Source organism: Natator depressus, chromosome 9 (assembly GCF_965152275.1).
Source record: "Natator depressus isolate rNatDep1 chromosome 9, rNatDep2.hap1, whole genome shotgun sequence".
NCBI classification, from domain to species: domain Eukaryota; kingdom Metazoa; phylum Chordata; order Testudines; family Cheloniidae; genus Natator; species Natator depressus.
Window position 1 is genome coordinate 938,930 of NC_134242.1, and position 21,047 is coordinate 959,976.

The window sequence follows — 21,047 nt, forward strand, 5'->3', positions numbered from 1 at the left end:
GATGGCCTATTAAGGCCGGGAAGGGTCAGTTGCACCCATTTGTCATATAGGTGTTTACAAAGGAGGAGTAATATCCCCCAAAGGGTACAGGGTAATTCTTACGAGGAGTGGTGGTGTTTGCATGACATTGAAAGATTGTATTGTTTTCAGTAAGGTTACTATAGGGGGAACATGAGATTGATTTCTCTGTTTGATCCCAGGTTGAGAAAAAAATTCATATCTCCGTACCCGGCCCGCCACTTTTTAGTTTTGTTTGAATAATCCCATACACCACTGGTCACAATATGCTGAAGGCAACGGCTTTTCCCCAGATCCAGCCCTGTCCTATTACACACCCGACACCAATGACCTTTTCCCTCCACCACACTTATCCATTTAGATGCATTTATTCCCACCGCTTCCCAAGTGTTATTGCTGTTCCATATTTTGTTAAATGGACGACTCCCTCCAGTGAGGTCTGGGGACTTGAGTGAGATAGCCAGGACAGGAACACCAGTTTGAGAGTGGACTGGGATGTGGCTGCGCAGACCAAGCAATTAGAAATATTAAGGGTCTGAGCTATCCACACCTGCTGCTGGATAAAAGAATTGTCATCATGTAAGACTGTAAGATACCAGCAGCCAAGGAACAGGCAGAGGCGCATGTTGGAGGCAAGGCTCTTCTGGTTCTGACAACCTCAACTGAGGGAACCGCAGTCACGGTTTTACGCCCACCAGGCAGTAGGCGCTAGGCTCGCAACTGCCTTTTTTTGTTCATCGTCTGCTTCTGGCAACCCTTACGAGAGCGTAGATTGTAAGGTATTGCAGACTATTCCTCTGCGTCGTCTTCTGGAGTCAAAATTGACTCTGCGTTGTCCTGAGGTGATGAGTGGTTCTCTGGGGATGGTGCCTTCTTACACTGTGAAGCATGTATCCACGCTGCGATGCCGGATAGTTTGACAGCCGTCTGTGTAGTAAGCAGTACCTGATGAGGACCCTTCCACCAGGGCTCTAAGGCGTGCTTTCGATGATGGCGCCATACGTAGACCCAATCGCCTGGCTCGAGGTTGTGGCAAGCGTCGGAGGTGTGTTCCGTGGGCCAGGTGGCTCGAACCTGTGAATGGAAGTGACTTACAACTTGCATTAGTCCATTGCAATACTGAAGGAGCGCACTGTGAGTCAAGTTAAAATCTGGAACGGAAGTAATGGTAGTCATAGCTCACACAGGGCGTCCCATAACAATTTCAAAGGGACTTAATTTATGCCTTTGGGATGAAGTGGATCTCATGTCCATAGGGGCTAATTGTAAGGCTACTGGCCAGCTTAATCCTGTAGAGTCAGAAATTTTAGCAAGCTTATTCTTAAGTACACCATTTCGTCTGTCAACTGCACCTGCACTCTGTGGGTGGTAGGGACAGTGCAACAGGTGTTTGATATGCAATATACAGTCCAGGTGTTGAACAAGTTGTCCAGTAAAATGTGTACCCCAATCACTGGACAGAGTAGCAGGAATTCCCTTGGCAGGCCTAATATGATTTAACAAACATTTGGCAACAGACATGCAAAACACCGTGTAGCAGGGTGGCCAGAAACGGGTACAATGAAAAGGGGGCTACAAAGGCGCCAGTAGGCAAGCACCAAAGAGAATCGGGATGTAGAGAGCAACCTTGGGCAACCCAGGATTCTTTCTCGGTTTCTGGGGCACAGTCTTGGAGCAGGATGAGGTCAGTGAGGGGCGGCGGCGGTATAGAAACAGAAAGGGAACCTAGAAATGCATCTGGGGAAGGTTCTATGGCAGCAGCATGTTTAGCAGAGGCGTCAGCAAATGCATTACCCTTAGCAACATCAATATCCGCCATTGAGTGGCCAGGGCACTTAACAATAGCTAGGGTAGACGGAAGTAAAACTGCATACAGAAGGGCAGCGATGTAGGGCCCATTTTTAATAAGGGTACCGGCAGAGGTAAGGAAACCCCGAGTTTGCCAGAGGGTACCAAAGTCATGTACAACCCCAAAAGCATAGCGGGAGTCAGTGTAAATGGTGGCGGAGCATCCCTCCGCCAAAAAACAGGCACGGGTGAGGGCAATTAATTCAGCGACTTGTGCTGAGGTTACAGAAGGTAAAGGCGCAGCTTCCTGGGTTTCAGAAAGTGAAACTACAGCGTATCCTGCAAGGAGACGACCTTGGCCGTCTGGAAAACAGGAACCATCAGTAAATAAAACAAGATCAGAGTTAGGGAGAGGGACATCAGAAAGGTCAGCGCGCGGGACGGTGACAGCAGACACAGTTGCAAGGCAGTCGTGGGGATCACCGTCATTAGACAAAGGAAGGAGAGTGGCAGGGTTTGACTGAGAACGCTTTATGGTGATATATGAAGCTGATAGTAGTAAAAGTTCGCACCTGGTAAGGCGGGCAGAGGAGAGGTGGCCTTTGTTATGTTGTAGCAGGACAGTTTCTACAGAGTGAGGGACCAGGAGGGTAAGAGGAGAGCGGAGAACAAGGGAATCAGATATTTCGACTAGGCGCGCTGCAGCAGCCACAGCACGCAGACATGGGGGTAAGCCTTGGACAACAGGGTCTAAAGTGGCAGAGAAATAAGCCACTGGGCGGTTCTTTTCCCCGTGCATCTGAGTGAGAACTCCGTGCACACCCAGCTTGTTCGTGGCAGAAAAGGGTAAAAGGCTTAGAATAGTCAGGCAGCCCTAAGGCGGGCAGAAGCCAAACCCTGTTTGAGGGAAACAAAGGCAGAATTGGCCTCAGGGGGCCACGGCATGGGGTCAGGCACAGAGAATCGAGTGAGTTCCTGGAGAGGTTTTGCAAGGGAGGCATATTGGGGAATCCACTGTCTGCAAAATCCAGCCATGCCTAAAAACTGCTGGACCTGGCGTGGGGAGCGGGGTCGGGGAAAGCTAAGGATAGCTTGGACGCGGGTGGGAGAAAGTGCATGGGAACCCTGGGAGAGGAGAAAGCCAAGGTATGTGACAGAAGCTTGACAGAGTTGTAGTTTAGAGCAAGAAGCTTTGTGACCCTTATTTGCTACGGCAGTAAGGAGCACTAAAGAGTCAGTTTCAGAGGCAGACAATGAAGGGGAACAGAGGAGTAGATCATCTACATATTGGACTAGTGTGGACCTGGACAGGAAAACAAGGTCAGCAAGGTCTCGGGCTAATGCTTGGGAAAAATATGACAGGCTTTCAGTATACCCCTGGGGCAGTGTGGTCCATGTGTACTGTTGCTCCTCGTAAGAAAAGGCAAACAGGAACTGGGAGTCAGGGTGAACCGGGACAGAAAAGAAAGCAGAGCACAAATCAACAACAGTAAAATGAGTTGCATCTGGTGGGATAGAAGCCAGAATCGTCGCTGGGTTAGGGACAATGGGAAAGGCAGGTATGACAATGCGGTTAATGGCCCGAAGATCCTGAACAAACTGCCACGATTTTACTATCAGCTTTTCGAACTGGGAGGATAGGGGTGTTACAGGGGCTGGAGCAGGGGATGATAATACCTTGTTCCCGCAGGGCGGTCGTGACTGGAGCAGTTCCAGCCTATGCTTCGGGGTTTAAAGGGTATTGAGGCAGGCGAGGCAGAGGTTTGGAGGAATCAACAATAATGCAGACGGGGTCAGTATGTAAACGGCCTACTTCAGATGGGTGGGTTGGCCACAGAGAGGATGGGACCTGTGAAATTAGATGTTCAAGGGACGGGACCAATGGGTAGCAGGGGACCGGAGTGGAAAGGGGAGTTTCAGACAGCAAGGAGGCTACAGAATCACTCAGAGGACTGGGGGATTTGTAAGTAGACACCATCCGGGGAACAGTAGATGGTACAGCCAAGGTTACATAACAGGTCCCGACCCAAAAGGTTCACCGGAGTGGAATCCGAGAGGAGGAATGTGTGATCCGTGGAAAGGGGACCAACCTGGACTGGTAGAGGTTTTGAAAGGGGATAAGGGGTTGGGACTCCCGTAATGCCCACAGTGGATATGGTTTTTTCGGAGCGGGGAACCTCAGGCAGGTCGACAGTACGAACTACAGAGAGCGAAGCTCCCGTATCAACAAGGAAAGGGAGAGAAAGATCATTAATAGTCAAAACACATTCACCCGTGGGAGTGAGAGGTAGTAAAGGAGCTAAAATTTCCTGAGGTTCCCTGGTGTTCTGTCATTGCTGTGGGACAAAGTAAGTCTGGGGACTGTCGGGCTGTGCCGACGGGGGGTCTAGCTGGTTGTTTACAGAGCTATTAGGCTGGCGTGGACACTCAATTTTCCAGTGTTGGGTTGTTTACAGTAATTACAAACACCCCCAAAACCCGAAAATCCAGTTCCACGGCCCCTCCCGTGACCACGTCCCCCACCCCGGTACTGTTTACCTTGCCCTGAATAATGCTGTATTTGCAGGGCCATTAACTTTTGGGCAGATTGTTCCTCCTTTCCCTTTAGAGTGCGATGGCAGTGTTCTGCCACTGATTGCAATTTATCCATGGTTTCAGTTTCCTACCCAACACTTATTTGCTTTAGCATACTGCCAATAGCAGGTAGGAGGCCATTAACAAACGCATGAGCCAGGGCGCCCTTCCCATTTTCACTTGGTTGCTGTATACCAGAATGTTGCAGAAAAACATCAGTCCGTCGGGTGTGATAGTCACCCGGACTTTCGCCCTGTCGCTGTTTACAGTCACGTATGGCTGTCCAGTTTGTTTTTGGAGTCCATACTCGAGGGATGGCCTCATGTAGGTTTTTAGCGCGGTCTTTACACTTTTTCCGGTATTCAGCGTCAGGACCGGTGTCTGGTAAAGCTGAATGGCGCTCACTGATGGGCCAGTTGGCTGCTGTGAGCCATTTTTCACGCTTGCTAGGGGTTACAAGTAGCTTGCACAGCTGCAGGAGGTCTGCCTCAGACGGTTCATAGGTGTCGCACACTAACAAAAATTCCTCTGCAAATGTGGTAGGATTTTCCAGGGGCTTTGGAAAGCCTTTTACAATTGAAAGGAGCTCTGTACGAGTCCAGGGTTCATAGCTCCAAGTGGGACCCTCTTGTTGGCCCCCAGTATGCAGGATTCGGAGGGGAGCCTGGATAGGTTTAGAGCCAGAGCGTAAGCGTTGGGCCCAATCAGTGTCCAGGCTATCTTCGTATGTATGGGGAAAAACAGAGGAGTCAGGCAGACTGGAGGGTTTCGGGGGAATGGGGGGTTTTTCTTTACGAGTCTGAGTGGTACCGGAGGAATGGGCCTCGGCGGTATTGGACGATCCAGACTGGTCTGAACTGGAGACCCCTGGGAGTTGTTGTGACCGCCTATTGATCTGATGCAAGGATGCCAGGCCAATTAATGCATCTTCCTCATCGTCATCCCCAGAATTTAACAAGGGTTTTTTCATCCTTTCCCACAATGAGATGGGAGTATGAAGGGGGATGGGATCGATCCTGGTTTTCTCGGAGAATGGGATAAAGGGGAGCGCTCGGTCTGGCAGCGGGAGAGGAGGCTTCTAATAAAGCTTCTAACTTATTTGAATCTTTGAGAGAGGCAAGTTTTGATTCTGTCCACCTATGATTTGCCTCTTCCCACCACTGCATGAAACAATCAACCTCTCCTTTTGCCACTTTAGTTTTAGGTTGGCCGAGTTTGTCGTTTAAGATGTCTACTCGGTCTTTGTCCCAAGATCTTAACAGTGGCCACTGAATTTTGAGATTCTCCTGAGTTAGCCTAGACCATTTTTCCAGTAATTTACAGGAGTCCGGACCCTTCCTAAAATACATAAAATGAGCCGGTGTTCCTTTAGGGAACTGTCCCGACTTAGACATCTGGTTATCCATACAGGAGGACTTTACACACCAATCACACAAGAAGGAAAGTCGGGTTCGTCAGAGCGATGCCCGGTGCAACGCACAAAAGGAGCCCACAGGCTACTGCCTCAATCGCCCTTGCTTTCACACCAAGGGTTTTACCCAAGGTGCGGTGTGGCTGCGATTGTGCAGATTTCACTCACTCAGACCGTGGGGACAGGAACCCTTTGGTCAGCCGATCCCCGGATGGAGATGGTGCCCAGACTCAAACACACCACAGGGAGGACGGATAGACAGACAAGACAGTCCTCAGTCCGGACAAAACACAGAAATAATTACCTGACCAGATTCCTGATGTCAGATCCCGGTATCCCTACCAGAACAGAGTGGGAACCAACAGGTTTGATGGTGTAGACTTCACTGTGGTCATGCACCCTTTCGTTCTGGCGGAGGACCGCTCGGGCCAGGTGCCGGCTTGCCACGGCCATCCTAAGAATGGTCAGGAGTCACACGGCCCCAGTGAAGACAGTTGCCATCTCGGTGGAACCTCCAAATTGTCAAAGTCAGATTCAAGACTCTCAAAATTAGTCAGACCACTCTGTTTATTAGCAAAGCGCTTTGCCAATGCACCCAGATATGTGAGCCTCCTGCAAAAGCTCAAGCTAACTTATTTAAACAGATAAGGGAAAGCCAATTTAACATAAGAGACAAGAGGAAGCAGAAACTGACAAATATACATACATATCTTATTTGCATACTAACGTTTACCAATCTCCTAGCTCAGTAGGAGCTCTAAGTTAATTAGTTTGAGGACCCATTGTCTCACACTCCTTAATGTTTCTCTTCCTGACAACTATATTTCAACAAACCCTTCAAGCAGCATTTCTTTAATGAATTATAATTTCAATATAATTCATTCTACTTTCACACCATCTTATTCTCTATCCCTTTTTTAATGATTCCTAACATCCCGTTTGCTTTTTTGACTGCTGCTGCATACTGCTCGGACGTCTTCAGAGAACTATCCACGATGACTCCAAGATCTCTTTCCTGATTAGTTGTAGCTAAATAAGCCCCCATCATATTGTATGTATAATTGGGGTTATTTTTTCCAATGTGCATTACTTTACATTTATCCACATTAAATTTCATTTGCCATTTTGTTGCCCAATCACTTAGTTTTGTGAGATCTTTTTGAAGTTCTTCACAGTCTGCTTTGGTCTTAACTATCTTGAGCAGTGCAAGAGAAGAGGTCACTCATTTGCACCAGACATCATGCTCCCTTCAACTGCTGCTCTGGTTTTGTTTTGCCTGCTTGGGTTTGACTAGCTCAGGAGGTTACAAATGTTTCATGTTGCATGAGTGAGAATCAAGACAGTAGAGTTGTTTCCTTAGTCCTAGTCGCAAACCAATCTGTTAGAGACTACAGTGGCTCAAAGTCCTAACCCCTCTTTCTGGAAATTCACTCACTAATGGACAAGCATTCCTGGTACTCAACTTTTGGTCTTGTTTTATGACTACTTCCCATGTTAGAGTTTTGACTAAGTATGGGGATTACGTCTGAATTAGTTTTTATGAGGTTTAAATGATCCCTGCCCCAGATGCCTTATAGTGTAGAAAATGTGCCTGCTTTAGTTTGCATCGCCTCCCTTCTGGCAACTAAAAAGAGAAAACAAATCTTTTGTTAGTATAACAGTCTGAGATGAGCTGTTCTCAGTGTGTTCTCTGATGTGGCAATTCATTCTTTTCAAGTAGCTTGGAAATTCATTGATACGCTGCTGCTGCTACTGCTACATTCCTTGTGCAGGAAGGACAGCCCATTCCATTGTCTTCCCTCATATTAACGCGTTGTGGGCCTGATCTTGCAAAACACACATGCATGAATGCAATTTTACTCAGATAAGTAATGTTAGGAGTGTGTTTTCAGGATGGCACCCTCACCTGGCAAATGTACTGAAGAATTAATTCATTCTTTTTTTTTTAATTTGCTGTCTAAACATCTAAATACCTATTCAGTTCTTCCTTTCTGTTTGACCTTAATCCCAGCTCTCCTTTGAAAAACAAGTACCTACTGTAGAGACCAGATGAAAATGAATCCCTTATGAGCAGGAGGTGGAAGGGAGCGATCAATGACTCTGTCATACCTGAAATCCTGCACGTTCTGGTGCTGGAGAACACGTTTTTTAGATTTAGAGAGAGTAGTGCTATAGATGTACCACATCCTGTGATGTGTTGAGAGCCTCCCATTGAAGCCACTGAGGGTAATCAGCAACACCTTACAGAACTGGACTCTAATAAACTTGCCAGGGTTTAGGACTTCTAGCTCTGTATTTCTTGGTCTCTGTGAACAAATGTGAATTGGAGGAAGAGCTACCAAAATTTGTAAGGAAAATGGAAAATTCCAGTGTACTAAAACGGAGCAAAAGGCTGGATTTTTAGGTGTTAAGTGAAATCATAGAACACTGTGTAAATGTAGGTGAAGAGGGGGTGAGACCAGGGTGGTAGATTGTGTAGCTTGAGAGCTATATTGCCATAAGACAAGCACTGGTGCTTGACTTTGTCATAGATGAATAACTGAACAAAAGCATTTGACTTTATCTTGCTGAGGATTACAGCAGAAAATGGTGCAGTGTAGGCTTATCATTCTGAGAAGAGCAAGATTGAGAGAAGGAAGATGCTGGGTTTATACCAGAGAAAGTAAATGAGCAGATTTTCATGATGCAGCATTTATTGCTGGAAGTGGAAGGATTCAAAGTCCCAAGCATTAGACTGAGCAATTCTAATATGATGATAAACTTTTTGCAAACCTCCCTTAATCTATAAAGCAGTTCTCAGTGCTGCATGTTTCAAGTACCAGTGATCTTTTTCTAAATTAAATTTTAAACCTCTCAAAGGGGAGGTGGGACCACCACATAAGCCACTCTGGTCATAAAGTAGGTTTTAGAAATGCCTTCTCCAAGCAGCTTGTATTAGCTCACATAAATATGAAAGAAAAACAGAATCTGACTAGACTTGACACAAGACCTAAAAGTGTGTCATCTGGTATTTTACTACAAAGACAGATACATTATTGTGTACATTGGAGGAGATGGTATGATGGGATAACATGGTTTTGGTAATTAAATATTCATGGTAAATAGGCCCAATGGCCTGTGATGGGATATTAGATGGGGTGGGATCTGAGTTACCCAGGAAAGAATTTTCTGTAGTATCTGGCTGGTGAATCTTGCCCATATACTCAGGGTTTAGTTGATGGCCATATTTGGGGTCGGGAAGGAATTTTCCTCCAGGGCAGATTGGAAGAGGCCCTGGAGATTTTTCACCTTCCTCTGTAGCATGGGGTACGGGTCACTTGCTGGAGGATTCTCTGCTCCTTGAAGTCTTTAAACCACGATTTGAGGACTTCAGTAGCTCAGACATAGGTGAGAGGTTTTTTGCAGGAGTGGTGGGTGAAATTCTGTGGCCTGCGTTGTGCAGGAGGTCCGACTAGATGATCATATTGGTCCCTTCTGACCTAAATATCTATGAATTATATGTGATTTTTTTCTGATTTTTCAGTCTAAATTTCACCTTTTTAAAAGTTCATCCTCTAATTGTTTATTGAATGATGATACAGGGTGATTGGCACTGTCTGAGATGCACAATATAGATGCACAATACAGTCCCTGCCCCCCCTCCCCCAAGAATTTAAGCTTCAATGTGTCACATGATTCCTCTCATTCTTTGATGCTATCATCTTCAAATGTTTGTAGGCAGTTGTCATGTGTTCCCTTAGTCTAGTGGTTCCCAAACTTTAACAACCTGTGAACCCCTTTCACTAAAATGTCGTCTCGTGAACTCCCTCCTGAAAATGAATATTTCCAGGGATTTTCTCCTTTACCTGAGTATAAATTATAAAAGCAGTGATCTTGGAAATATAAAATGTTGTTTTTATGACATGCTTATTACACACTATTATGATTACAGTATTTTTATTACATTATGAAAACAGCAGTACTCTTCCAAGATCTCACTTTCGTAGCTTGTATCACTTTAAATAAGCCTGTTATAAGACAAGGCTCCTATGTTTCATCAGTGGGTATCAGATGTGGAACAGCATGAAGGTATTTAAGAAGCCAACTCAGAGTTCCTCCTACACAAGCATTCAGGTCTTGAGCAGTCCAGGCAAACAATGAATGTTACACCAAAGCTTAAACTTGTTCTTCATAATAATTTTAAAAACAATACCAGATGCCTATTTATTTAATTTTAAAAACATCAAAAAATATCCACCTCCCTTTCCATTTCTTATAAGTAGTCTTGAAGTTTAAATCTCCTCAGTGTGATAGATATGCTTGCTTTGATCTGCTTAGCTCTTGGAAGTCCAGGGGCTCCGGGCTGCTGGCCCCATGCTACCTGGGGTTCCTAGGGACAGCTCTGTCCGCCATTAGAGAATTTTTTCCTGGGAAACCCCTGTAACATTTCGCAAACCCCCCAGGGGTTCATGAACCGCAATCTGGGAACCACTGCCTTAGTCATTGCTTAGCCAAGCTTATACATATGTAATATTTTTCATAAATCAATTCCACCAGCCCTTCTTCCCCAAACCAGCCAACTTGTCACTCTTTTTCTGGTAATGTGGTGCGCATTCAATTAGCAAGGGATTAAGCATGTCGCCTCCTTTGTGCTCCATTATAACCCATGCTAGTCTAAACTGTGTTCTTAAGCATTCAAGTCTGCATGAAACTGTGGACTCATGAAAGCTCTTAATATGAGCAACTGAGACCTTGTGCTAAATCAAGAGAATTTTTAAAATAAAAGATGAAGTGTATTTTCTGTGTAAAGTCTTACTTTCCAATATATTGTTTTTAACTTTGCAGGGCTGCTTTAGAGGAAGTGGAAGGAGATGTGGCAGAATTAGAACTGAAACTTGAAAAGGTAAGATTCTTAAGTTGATTGTGTACACTTTGAAAACTTAAAAAAATTCAGATGAACAGGATCAAATAAACCTATTATTCTGCTTCTGATTCTCTGTGGCAACTGTTGCAGTGCTGATGTTCTGTTGCAATTAATGTTACGTTAGGATGTACCTGATACATTCAGCAGCACAGTCGTTCATTTTCTATGACCTGCTTTTTGTGTTAGGCACAGTCAAGGGGTTAAGTACTAAACCAGATTTGGGGTAGTAGTCACAGCTATAGATAAGCAAAATTGTAAATTTTGCATATAATAAATGGTTTCAGAAGCAATAGAACTAAGGTTAAAAGTATCAGATTGTTGCTAAATCTATTAAATAGACAAAAGGTGGGTTGTTGCTGAAAACAAGAGGAACTTTCCACAAGGTCACTTAGCACTACTGTATCTCTGCTGTTGTTTTGAAGTGCAAGTTACCCATTTGAATTCCAGTGCTCGTCGTCACTAAGCATTTTGCAATTACATGTATTTTAAAAATAAATTGACTCCTCTTGGCCATCACATCACCTTTAACTGATTCTACTTTTACTGAGTTTTCGTGCTATTTTAATGTGAACCTTGCAAACAAGTACATTTTTCTTTGCATTATTTTAATCTGTAACTTTTTTTTAAAAAGCGCCCAGTACTTCCCCTTTCCACCTGACCGGGATGTCTCCATTCACTGCTTCTCTTGATCTTCCAGTTCTTTCATACAGTAATAGGATAGTGTTTATAAAAGTATAATAGGAGAAATTCTTTCCTCTTGCATGCATGGTGGGTAATATGCTCCTCTTTAAATCAGTTTCATATTGCTTCCTTCTGGTTTGTTACAAGTCTGAGATTCACACATAGTTGAAGATTAGAAACAACTGGCTCTAATAATGATACTGCAAAAGTAAACTTTCTCTTTTTTTAACCTTTATTGGAACTGTAGAAGTTCCAGCTGCAGTCAAGTCAGAGAGAGCAAAAATCAATCAAGGTGATGTGAAAGCAACAACTAGGCATGAGGTGTAGAACTTTTGAGTTAATGGGGCAGGAGAAAAATAATACTGAGTCCTTTTCATAGTTAAGAAACAGTCAAGGTGCATTACACAGTAATGAGTAAGTTACTGATATTTCACTGACTCTGTAAGTAAATGGAGCAGCCATTTTCCACAAAGCACAAGCTTACGTTCCACCTTGAAAATCAAATGTTTCATTTAGAGTGCGTACATGAATTAAGATGCTGGAGTTTTCACTATCAGAAACAGCATGATAGTGCAGTACTTCATCGATAAGACAATATTGGTAATAACCCAGCAATAAAATAGAATGACTAAATCCAAACTCCTTTGAGGAAGTGAAAGTGCTACCGCTGAACCATACTGATGGTGATGACTTGGAGTTGCCTTCTCTTTTTGGAGAAAGTGTATGTGATCTCGGTTAACTGTAAGAGAATTTGTGCTTACCGATGGTGAGAAGAATAAACCTCTTAATGTCACAAGCACTCTAAACAGTCTCTTGGAATGCTGGTGAGATCAGTCTATAACAGCTTGCGGTTAAATGTTTTCATACAGCTTAGGACAAAATTAAGCAGCAATTTCTGAAATACTGAAGTCAAATCATTGGTTTCTAAAGTATTTGTTTTAGTTCAGGCTCTCTCCTATGCCTGGACTAAATCTGCTACAACAACTTGGCTTATCTAATGGGTCAAAATAACTACTGCACCTGTGTGTGATCGCTTGCTATGTACCTATAAAGGTTGTCTTTCACAGGAAATTAACTTTGAAATTCTGTGTAACAAAGTAACTGAAATTTTTTTTATTTACCATGATCATTTTCCCCCCTCCCTTTAGCTAGTAAAGCTTTGCATTGCGATGATCGATACTGGTAAAGCTTTTTGTGCTGCCAACAAGCACTTCATGAATGGAATTCGAGACCTTGCACAGTATTCCAATAAGGATGTGATAGTTGAGGTAAGTGTTTGGGGGTTAAATATTTAAAAGGTGGAAACATATAATAATTTAAGTGGGAGCAAATGTTGGAGAAATCTTTCATTTACAGTATTACTCATTCTTGCTACTTCTATACAAACTTACTTAACCATCACTGGCACGCCTGTCTTGATGAAGAGGCTTCATTCCAGGCCATGGCACAATCTCCTATTCAGTTTTGGGTTCTGACCTGCACTGGAGATTGGGTTGTGCCACAAAAAAAATATTCTGGGACAGGGTTCTCAACTTGGGGGGTGCTGAACAGGCATGACGGTCACAATCACTGTGCCCCTTCCTATGTGGGGGGTTGGGTACTGGTATGGAAAAGCTAGAGAACCACTGGTCTAGGTTTGACTACAATAAACCACAAAATAGGTAGCATCAGTTTAGATCATGGGTCTGAGATAAAGTACTTTTTGTAAATAAAATACTCCCCTGGCCTACCTTTGCACTGCACTGGGCCCATTTCAGCAGAGGCATAACTTCAAATTCAAATGTTGTCTGGTACAGCTAAGTTCTTTAGTCTGGTAAACTGGTATAACTTGTCGTAGAAAATATACAAATTTTGTTCTATGGAATTCTGCATAAAATTCCTTTTTTTAAGTGTGATTTTTGTTTTTCTTCCTTCGCCCCCTTAATTTTTGACTTGCTATTTCAGCTAAGGGCTTGTCTACACGTACAGAGCAGGGGGCAGTGACACCATTGCAGCTGTGCTGCCGTAGCACTGTAGTGAAGATGCTACTGTACCGACGGGAGAGCTTCTCCGGTTGGCGTAGTTAATCCACCTCCCCGAGAGGCAGTAGTTATGTCGGCCGGAGAAACTCTCCCTTCAACGTAGCATAAGAACATAAGAATGGCCATACTGGGTCAGACCAAAGGTCCATCCAGTCCAGTACCCCGTCTGCCGACAGTGGCCAATGCCAGGTGCCTCAGAGGGAGTGAACTTAACAGATAATGATCAAGTGATCTCTCTCCTGCCATCCACCTCCACCCTCTGACAAACAGAGGCTAGGCACACCATTCCTTACCCATCCTGGCTAATAGCCATTAATGGACTTAACCTCCATGAATTTATCCAGTTCTCTTTTAAACCCTGTTATAGTCCTAGCCTTTACAACCTCCTCAGGCAAGGAGTTCCACAGGTTGACTGTGCGCTGAGTGAAGAAGAGCTTCCTTTTATTTGTTTTAAACCTGCTACCCATTAATTTCATTTGGTGGCTCCTAGTTCTTATGGGAACAAGTAAATAACTTTTCCTTATTCACTTTCTCCACACCACTCATGATTTTACATACCTCTATCATATCCCCCCTTAGTCTCCTCTTTTCCAAGCTGAAAAGTCCTCGCCTCTCTAATCTCTCCTCATATGGGGGCTGTTCCAAACCCCTAATCATTTTAGTTGCCCTTCTCTGAACCTTTTCTAATGCCAGTGTATCTTTTTTGAGATGAGACCACATCTGTATGCAGTATTCAAGATGTGGGTGTACCATGGATTTATATAAGGGCAGTAAGATATTCTCTGTCTTATTCTCTATCCCTTTTTTAATGATTCCTAGCATCCTGTTCACTTTTTTGACTGCCGCTGCACACTGCGTGGACGTCTTCAGAGAACTGTCCACGATGACTCCAGGAGATCTTTCTCCTGATTAGTTGTAGCTAAATTAGCCCCCATGTTGTATGTATAGTTGGGGATTTTTTTTCCAATGTGCATTACTTTACATTTATCCACATTAAATTTCATTTGCCATTTTGTTGCCCAATCACTTAGTTTTGTGAGATCTCTTTGAAGTTCTTCACAGTCTGCTTTGGTCTTAACTATCTTGAGCCGTTCAGTATCGTCTGCAAACTTTGTCACCTCACTGTTTACCCCTTTCTCCAGAACATTTGTGAATATGTTGAATAGGATTGGTCCTAGGACTGACCCTTGGGGACACCACTAGTAGCGCTGTCTACACCGCAGGTTAGGACGGTATAACTCAGTCAGGAGTGTGGATTTTTTCATAGTCCTGAGCAACACAGTTATACTGATGTAAGTTTGTAGTGTAGACCTGGCCTACGTATTTTTCATTGAAAACTTGTGAAGATGTCGTTCGTGTGTGTGTGTTTTCAATATGAAGTTTACATCTAACTGAAAAATTCTCATTTTTTGTTTGAAAATGATTTTACTGAAAAATGCACATAAAATAGCAAAGTTTTCCGTGGAAAATCTGGATCATTTGTAATTAATGAAATTTGAGAATGTCTGAATTCCAAGTAGCTTTTTGTTTGCTAACCTGTGGATACAGTTGCTTGAAAAGGCCAAGGACCACTGCTTTATAACACTTTTCATGGAGACATTGTAAAGGATACAGAAGTTCACCTGAGATGTTGCTCTGTTGAACTATGCTGATTTGCAGCAGCTGGGGAATCATTCTTTTTTTGTTTGACAATAGTTGACCCCTTTCACATAGCAAGTCTCTGAGTGTGGACCTCCCCTCCCTTATAAATTAAAAACACTTTTTATATATTTAACACCATTATAAATGTTGGAGGCAAAGCGGGGTTTGGGGTGGAGGTTGACAGCTCGTGACCCCTCACCTAATAACCTTGCGACCCCCGAGGGGTCCCGACCCCCAGTTTGAGAACCCTTGCTATACACTTTATGTTCTCAGTATAATGGAAAATCTATAGCCTTTTGAAGGTTTACTTTTTGTGTTCCATATCTGATGGGATTTACCTTTACCTATTTATTTTCTTTCTTTACAGACCAGCTTGACAAAGTTTTCTGACAGCCTACAGGAAATGATCAATTATCACACGGTAAGTGTGGGTAATTGGAGGATGATTGTGACCACTTCACCTAAACAAACAGATTTTGCTAGCTAATGGTATATTATAATATTTATGGCCCTTAATTCTTAATGGATTTGAAATGTGTATGCCTTGATTGTGCTGATATTGCTGGAACTCAGCTTTGCACCCTTTGATGCAGGTCTGGAAACTGTGGGTTACTCCTCCCTTCTTAGCAGGCTAATGGCAACAGAACCAATTTGTAGCCAGAGTTCTTTGCCAGACTGAGTCTTGCTTTCCCTCTCCATTGTTTGCTCAATGTTTCTGGCACAACAGAGATGATACAGCAGATGCAGTGTCTCTGTTCTTTGTGCAGCTTCCTTCTTTGGAGCTGTGACCGATCAGTCCAGAACAGAAAACAGAGAAAATGCCAAGTTTGAACACAGCAGTAGTTTGTACCATTGTGGACTCCATCTGGAAGCTCAAGTACAAGTAGAGAGGTTATTTTTTTCTATATTTGGCATGGTTACAACTGCTGCTGGAATATAGTGTCCAGTTCTTGTGTTCACAATTCATGAAGGATGTTAATAAATTAGAGAGAGCTCAGAGAAGAGCCACAAGAACGCTTGAAGGATTAGAAAATATGCTTTATAGTGATCTATTCAAGAGCTTAATCTGTTGAGTTTAACAAAGAGAAAGTTAAGGGGTGACCTGAAGTCTATAAAAAAAAAAAAAACCCTACATGGGGAACAAATATTTAATGGGCATGTCAGTCTAGCACAGACAGGTATAATAGAATCTAGTGGCTGCAAGTTGAAGGTAGACAAATTCAGATTGGAAATAAGGCATACATTTTAACTATGAGGGTAATTAACCACTGGAACAACTTGCCAAGGGTTGTGGAGAATTCTCCATCATTAATAGTTTCAAAATCAAGATTGGATCTTTTTTTCTAAAAGATCTACTCTAAGAATTATTTTGGGGAAGTTCTATGGCCTGTGTTTGACAGGAGGTCAGACTAGATTACAGCGTTTCTCAAATGCGGCCACCGTGCCCTCTTGTGGCCACAGCCTCCTGGGCTGTGATTGGAGGGTGAGGGGGGAAGCAGTGGCTCCTCCCTGGTGCTCCTGAATACACTGCCTTGGTGTTGGTTGCTGGGGCCACCATCGGGGTTGAGCCCTGTCCCCATCTGGAGACGCTTGGGGCACAATGGTGGAGGAGCAGGCAGCCATGGGTTCCTCACCTTCCCAGGGGCTGTGGGACTCAGGCTTTGGGGTTCAGCCCTGGGGTGGCGGGGCGGCAGGATCTGGCTCCGGCTTTGGGCTCTGTCCTCTGGCCACGAGGCTTTGGGCCCAGCCCCCTGCTATCTCCCTGGCCCCAGCTGCCTCCCCTGATCACCCATCCAGGGCTTAATTTGTCCCCAGACTTGCCAGGGCTGAGTAAGTCTGCTGTGAATGTTAGTTAATATCACTTTTCACAACAGACTTACTAGCTAGCAATAAATAAATTTCGAGTTGGACATGTATGTGTGCATGTTTGTTCCTAACGCTAATTAAGTATTTTAGGAAAAGTGTGAGCAGCCACCAGCGAGGGTTGGTGGCTGCACTTTGTGGCCACCAAATTATTTGTTCTGAGAGCCTTAGGACTAGATAGCACCCACCTCCTATCACACAGATTACTACTTCTCAGTCACCAAGAGAGGAGTGTACTTGGACAAGCACTCAAAGAAGAAATGGTTACCTTAGGGAAACTGGTTCTTAGAGATGTTGTCCATACATATTCTGCGACCTTTCCCCGCTGCTGCAGAGATTACTATCTGAATTGTGTACTGGCAAAGGAACTGAGATGTTTGTGGTCACCCCACCTTTTATGCTTTTGAGTGAGGTGTGCCCCAACAACACTGTGCGGGCCAAATGGATTCAGTCTTGAGTGCATGGGGCGCATGTGCACCAAGAATGAAATACATAGGGACAAGATGTCGAAGAATCACAGTTAAGCTAAGTAATGGTTTGTCTAATTCACTATTTTTCGTTAACCTCTTGGAATGAGGTGTAATCATGCGGGCACATGAATGTTAGGTAGAATACTCCACTGAATGTGTGTTCTTATAGGTGCTCCACTACCTGCCCTCTTTTCCTCCCTGCTTCAAAGTTCCCTTGGTGGACTTTGTGGTAGAGAAGGAACTGAGGAAGGTTTGCCTGCTAAGTCCTGTATAGTCTTGGTGCAGGGCATGAGGATGAATAGGGAGCATGCATGGGCTGAACGGAGACTGATAGTGAAAATCTCCGATCAAAGGCACTTGGGGCATATGTGCACCTGAAATGGAGCTCCCATAGGGGGACACATCTCAAAGAACTACAGTAACTTCACAAGTTGGGTAACTTCCTTCCCCAGCTTCATGCTTTAAACTTTCTCATATGCACATCACTGGGAACAAGTACAAGAGCAGCAGCCAGAGTTCGTCACTAGAGTAGCTTTAGCTTTTCTTTTATCTTGCTGCATAGTAGTATGCTGCGAAGACTTTTCAGGTGAAAGATGTTTTTAATTTTGAAATACGTCTGATTTTTTAAAAACAATTAGAATAATGAGAAATGCAGTTTAAATGCAAAATCTACTGTTAGACCTGGAGACTTCAAAGAGATGGCCTAAAGAGATTCAGGTCTTCGGCAGAATTAAAGGCTTTAGATGTTTTTTGGCCTAAAATTAAAGGACTCCAATACTTCCAAATCCTTTATTGAACTAAGTTTTTGTTTTTTTCCTCTTTCAGACCCTATTTGACCAAACCCAAAGATCAATTAAAACACAGCTTCAGATGTTCGTTAAAGAGTAAGTTAATTTTCGTTTCAAATAAATTCACCTTAATAAACTGCAAGGAAAAATATCTCCACTAAGACCAACTAGGAAGTGAAATCAGCTTCTGAGAGAGGTTGAAGATATTTGGAAATCGTCAAGTCATAGCTTGCATAGCACCTCTTAAACTTGCCAAAAATAACCCAACAGCCCAATAGGGGTTGGACTGGCGTGGAGACATTTTCAGTCATTGTATTTTTTTAAATCATTGCTTTAAGTCATGCATTGAGTGTTTGTCAAACTAATCTGAAAATCTGTACTATTGCAACTTTAAAATACCATTTATAATGAATTCAATTATGGATGCTTTTTTTAATGTCACTACTGGGATGGTATCTTATTTTAATTTTACAAAACTACAATGGGCAAAAAACAAAAGATTGAAAATAATGGCCCTGATCATGCAAACACTGAAACAGATATGTAACTTTACTCACCTGAGTAGTCCCATTGACTTCAGTGGAACTATCAATATGTTTAAAGTTAAGCATGAGCAGAAGTGTTTTCCATATGAAGAGCTTTTGTATTAAAATTTTCTCTTGTAGGCCCTCATCCTGCAAACAGTTAAGTAGCTCCTTAACTCTGCCCTGGAAGTAGTCTCAGTGACTTTGGTGGGACTGTGCTCACAGTGCATAAAATTAGTATGTGCATACGTTTTTGAAGGATTGGGGCCTTAGTGTCGTCAAAATCTTTCACTTTAAAACAGTACTTCAGAACTAACAGCAAAGATTCATATTTAAGCACCTAAGGTTGGGATGTCAAAAGCACCTAAGCCACTTAGAAGCAGTCCCGTTAACTTCAGACTGCAAACCGTAAAGGAAGAGTATGACCTGGTTGAAGCATTTCAGCTTTCTTGACATTTTGAAGTTCAATACATCAGAAGGTAGTGCTGGTTTCAAACATAGCATGGACTGTTTCCTTACCAATTTTGTGTTTGAGTTTGTGGTGGTATCACAGTAGAGATGTTGAACGAGATCATGGATTGTCTTTTTCAGGATAGATGAACATTTAATGTGAATCTCAGCAGAAAAAAACTGTTAAATCTGAAATTCTAGTAACAATTAGGAAACTATTTAAAGAAAATACAAAGCAACCCACCTTTTTTGTTTAAATCAGATTTTTTTTAATCATGGTTATCATCTGCCCTGGGTTGGACTAGATGAATATACCAGTGTCTACAAGATGTATTCTTTTAAATTATACTCCCTCACTTGTTCAGAAGAACAGAGCAGCCAGGACAGTCACACTTCCATCATTCTTGTGCTGTAACTTGCACCTGATCCAGATATTTAAGGTGGAAAAGGGAAATAATAAAAAGATCAAATATGATACCTGTAAATGGAACCATGTTAGAAAAGGTTTAAAATTTGGTATATTTTTAAATATTTCATGATCAACAAAATGAGCCTTCCAAGGATATTGCAATTCATCTCCCCTTTTGTTTAGAGATATTAGAAAATTTAAAGATGCAAAGAAGCAGTTTGAAAAAGTCAGTGAAGAAAAAGAAAATGCACTAGCAAAAAATGCTCAAGTTCAAAGAAATAAACAACATGAAGTAGAGGAGGCCACCAACATTCTCACTGCAACACGAAAATGCTTTCGGCACATAGCTCTGGATTATGTTCTTCAGGTAAGTGTAGTTTTTCAAGAACAATGTGTTACTCCTGGGGGCGTTCTGCACCAAAAAACTAAAAATTCTGCACACAATATTTTAAAATCTTCAAATTTTATTGTCAAAATAACACTGCATAATCACACCAGTTTAAATTATTTTGGTAATTTATGTCAAAATACCTGTCAGCAAGTATGTGTGTAACAATACAGACACACACACACACACACACAATTTCCCCCCCCAGGAGTAGGGAGTTAAAGAAACCCCTATGACAACCCAGTTCCTGTTTCTCTCTAATGCCATGACAGGTCTGTATCGATCCATGGATGGATACAGACCCTGTAGTCATCAGCAGGGATTGAATCTGAAACCTTCAGCACCAAGGATTAAATTAATTCCTGTCCAGAGGCCCTGCACAAGATCTATGATCTCTGGACCACTTTACAATTAGAACTGAGGCTGCACCTGCAGGCTAGACACTGTACAGGTGTAATAAAAACATTCCCTGTCCTGAAGAACTAGTATAAGAGAAAAAATAAAGGTTTATTCAATAAATGAGAAGTGTAACATAACAAAGAACAGCACAAGCAGTACTCACAGCATTCCAGCTGCCTAATCATTATCAAGGCTTTTTTTGTTGGCATTATGTCAGAGGAGAGTTTTCAGAAGATGCTTAAGTAAACATAAGTGGTTCATAAGGGTCAATATAGGGGTGAATTTAGTTCCTACCATGTGAGATAAAGGAGTACAGTAGAGTTACAAACACCAGGGTTATGAACTGACCAGTCAACCACATACCTCATTTGGAACCCGGAAGTATGCAGTCAGGCAGCAAAGACCCCCCCCGTCCCCCCACAAAATAAAGCAAGGCAAGGAAACTGTGCTTGTTTCCTTTAAGATGGTTAAAAGCAGAATTTTTCTTCATAGTAAAGTTTCAAAGCTGTATTAAGTAAATGTCCAGTTGTAAACTTTGAAAGAACAACCATAACATTTTGTTCAGAATTACCAACATTTGAGTTATGAACATGTCCATTCCTGAGGTGTTCGTAACTGTGAGGTTCTGCTGTAACTTAGCTGTCCGTAGCAGGCTCTTACTATTTTGGTACAGGCTTAGGAGAAATGATCACATGCATTCAGCCATTTTTGCACATTCT

General features: G+C 42.9%; 1 protein-coding gene across 4 annotated transcripts in view; it reads left to right on the top strand.

Annotated features, from left to right (window-relative positions):
* Positions 1–21,047, top strand: part of ACAP2 (ArfGAP with coiled-coil, ankyrin repeat and PH domains 2) — a 107,657-nt gene that overhangs the window by 10,389 nt on the left and 76,221 nt on the right. For all 4 annotated transcript variants that reach the window (XM_074963320.1, XM_074963321.1, XM_074963323.1 and 1 more), the window contains exons 2-6: positions 10,616–10,673; positions 12,524–12,643; positions 15,405–15,458; positions 18,196–18,254; positions 19,725–19,908. In XM_074963320.1, coding sequence (XP_074819421.1) covers positions 10,616–10,673; positions 12,524–12,643; positions 15,405–15,458; positions 18,196–18,254; positions 19,725–19,908 — 475 coding nt within the window. The remainder of the gene's footprint in view (positions 1–10,615; positions 10,674–12,523; positions 12,644–15,404; positions 15,459–18,195; positions 18,255–19,724; positions 19,909–21,047) is intronic.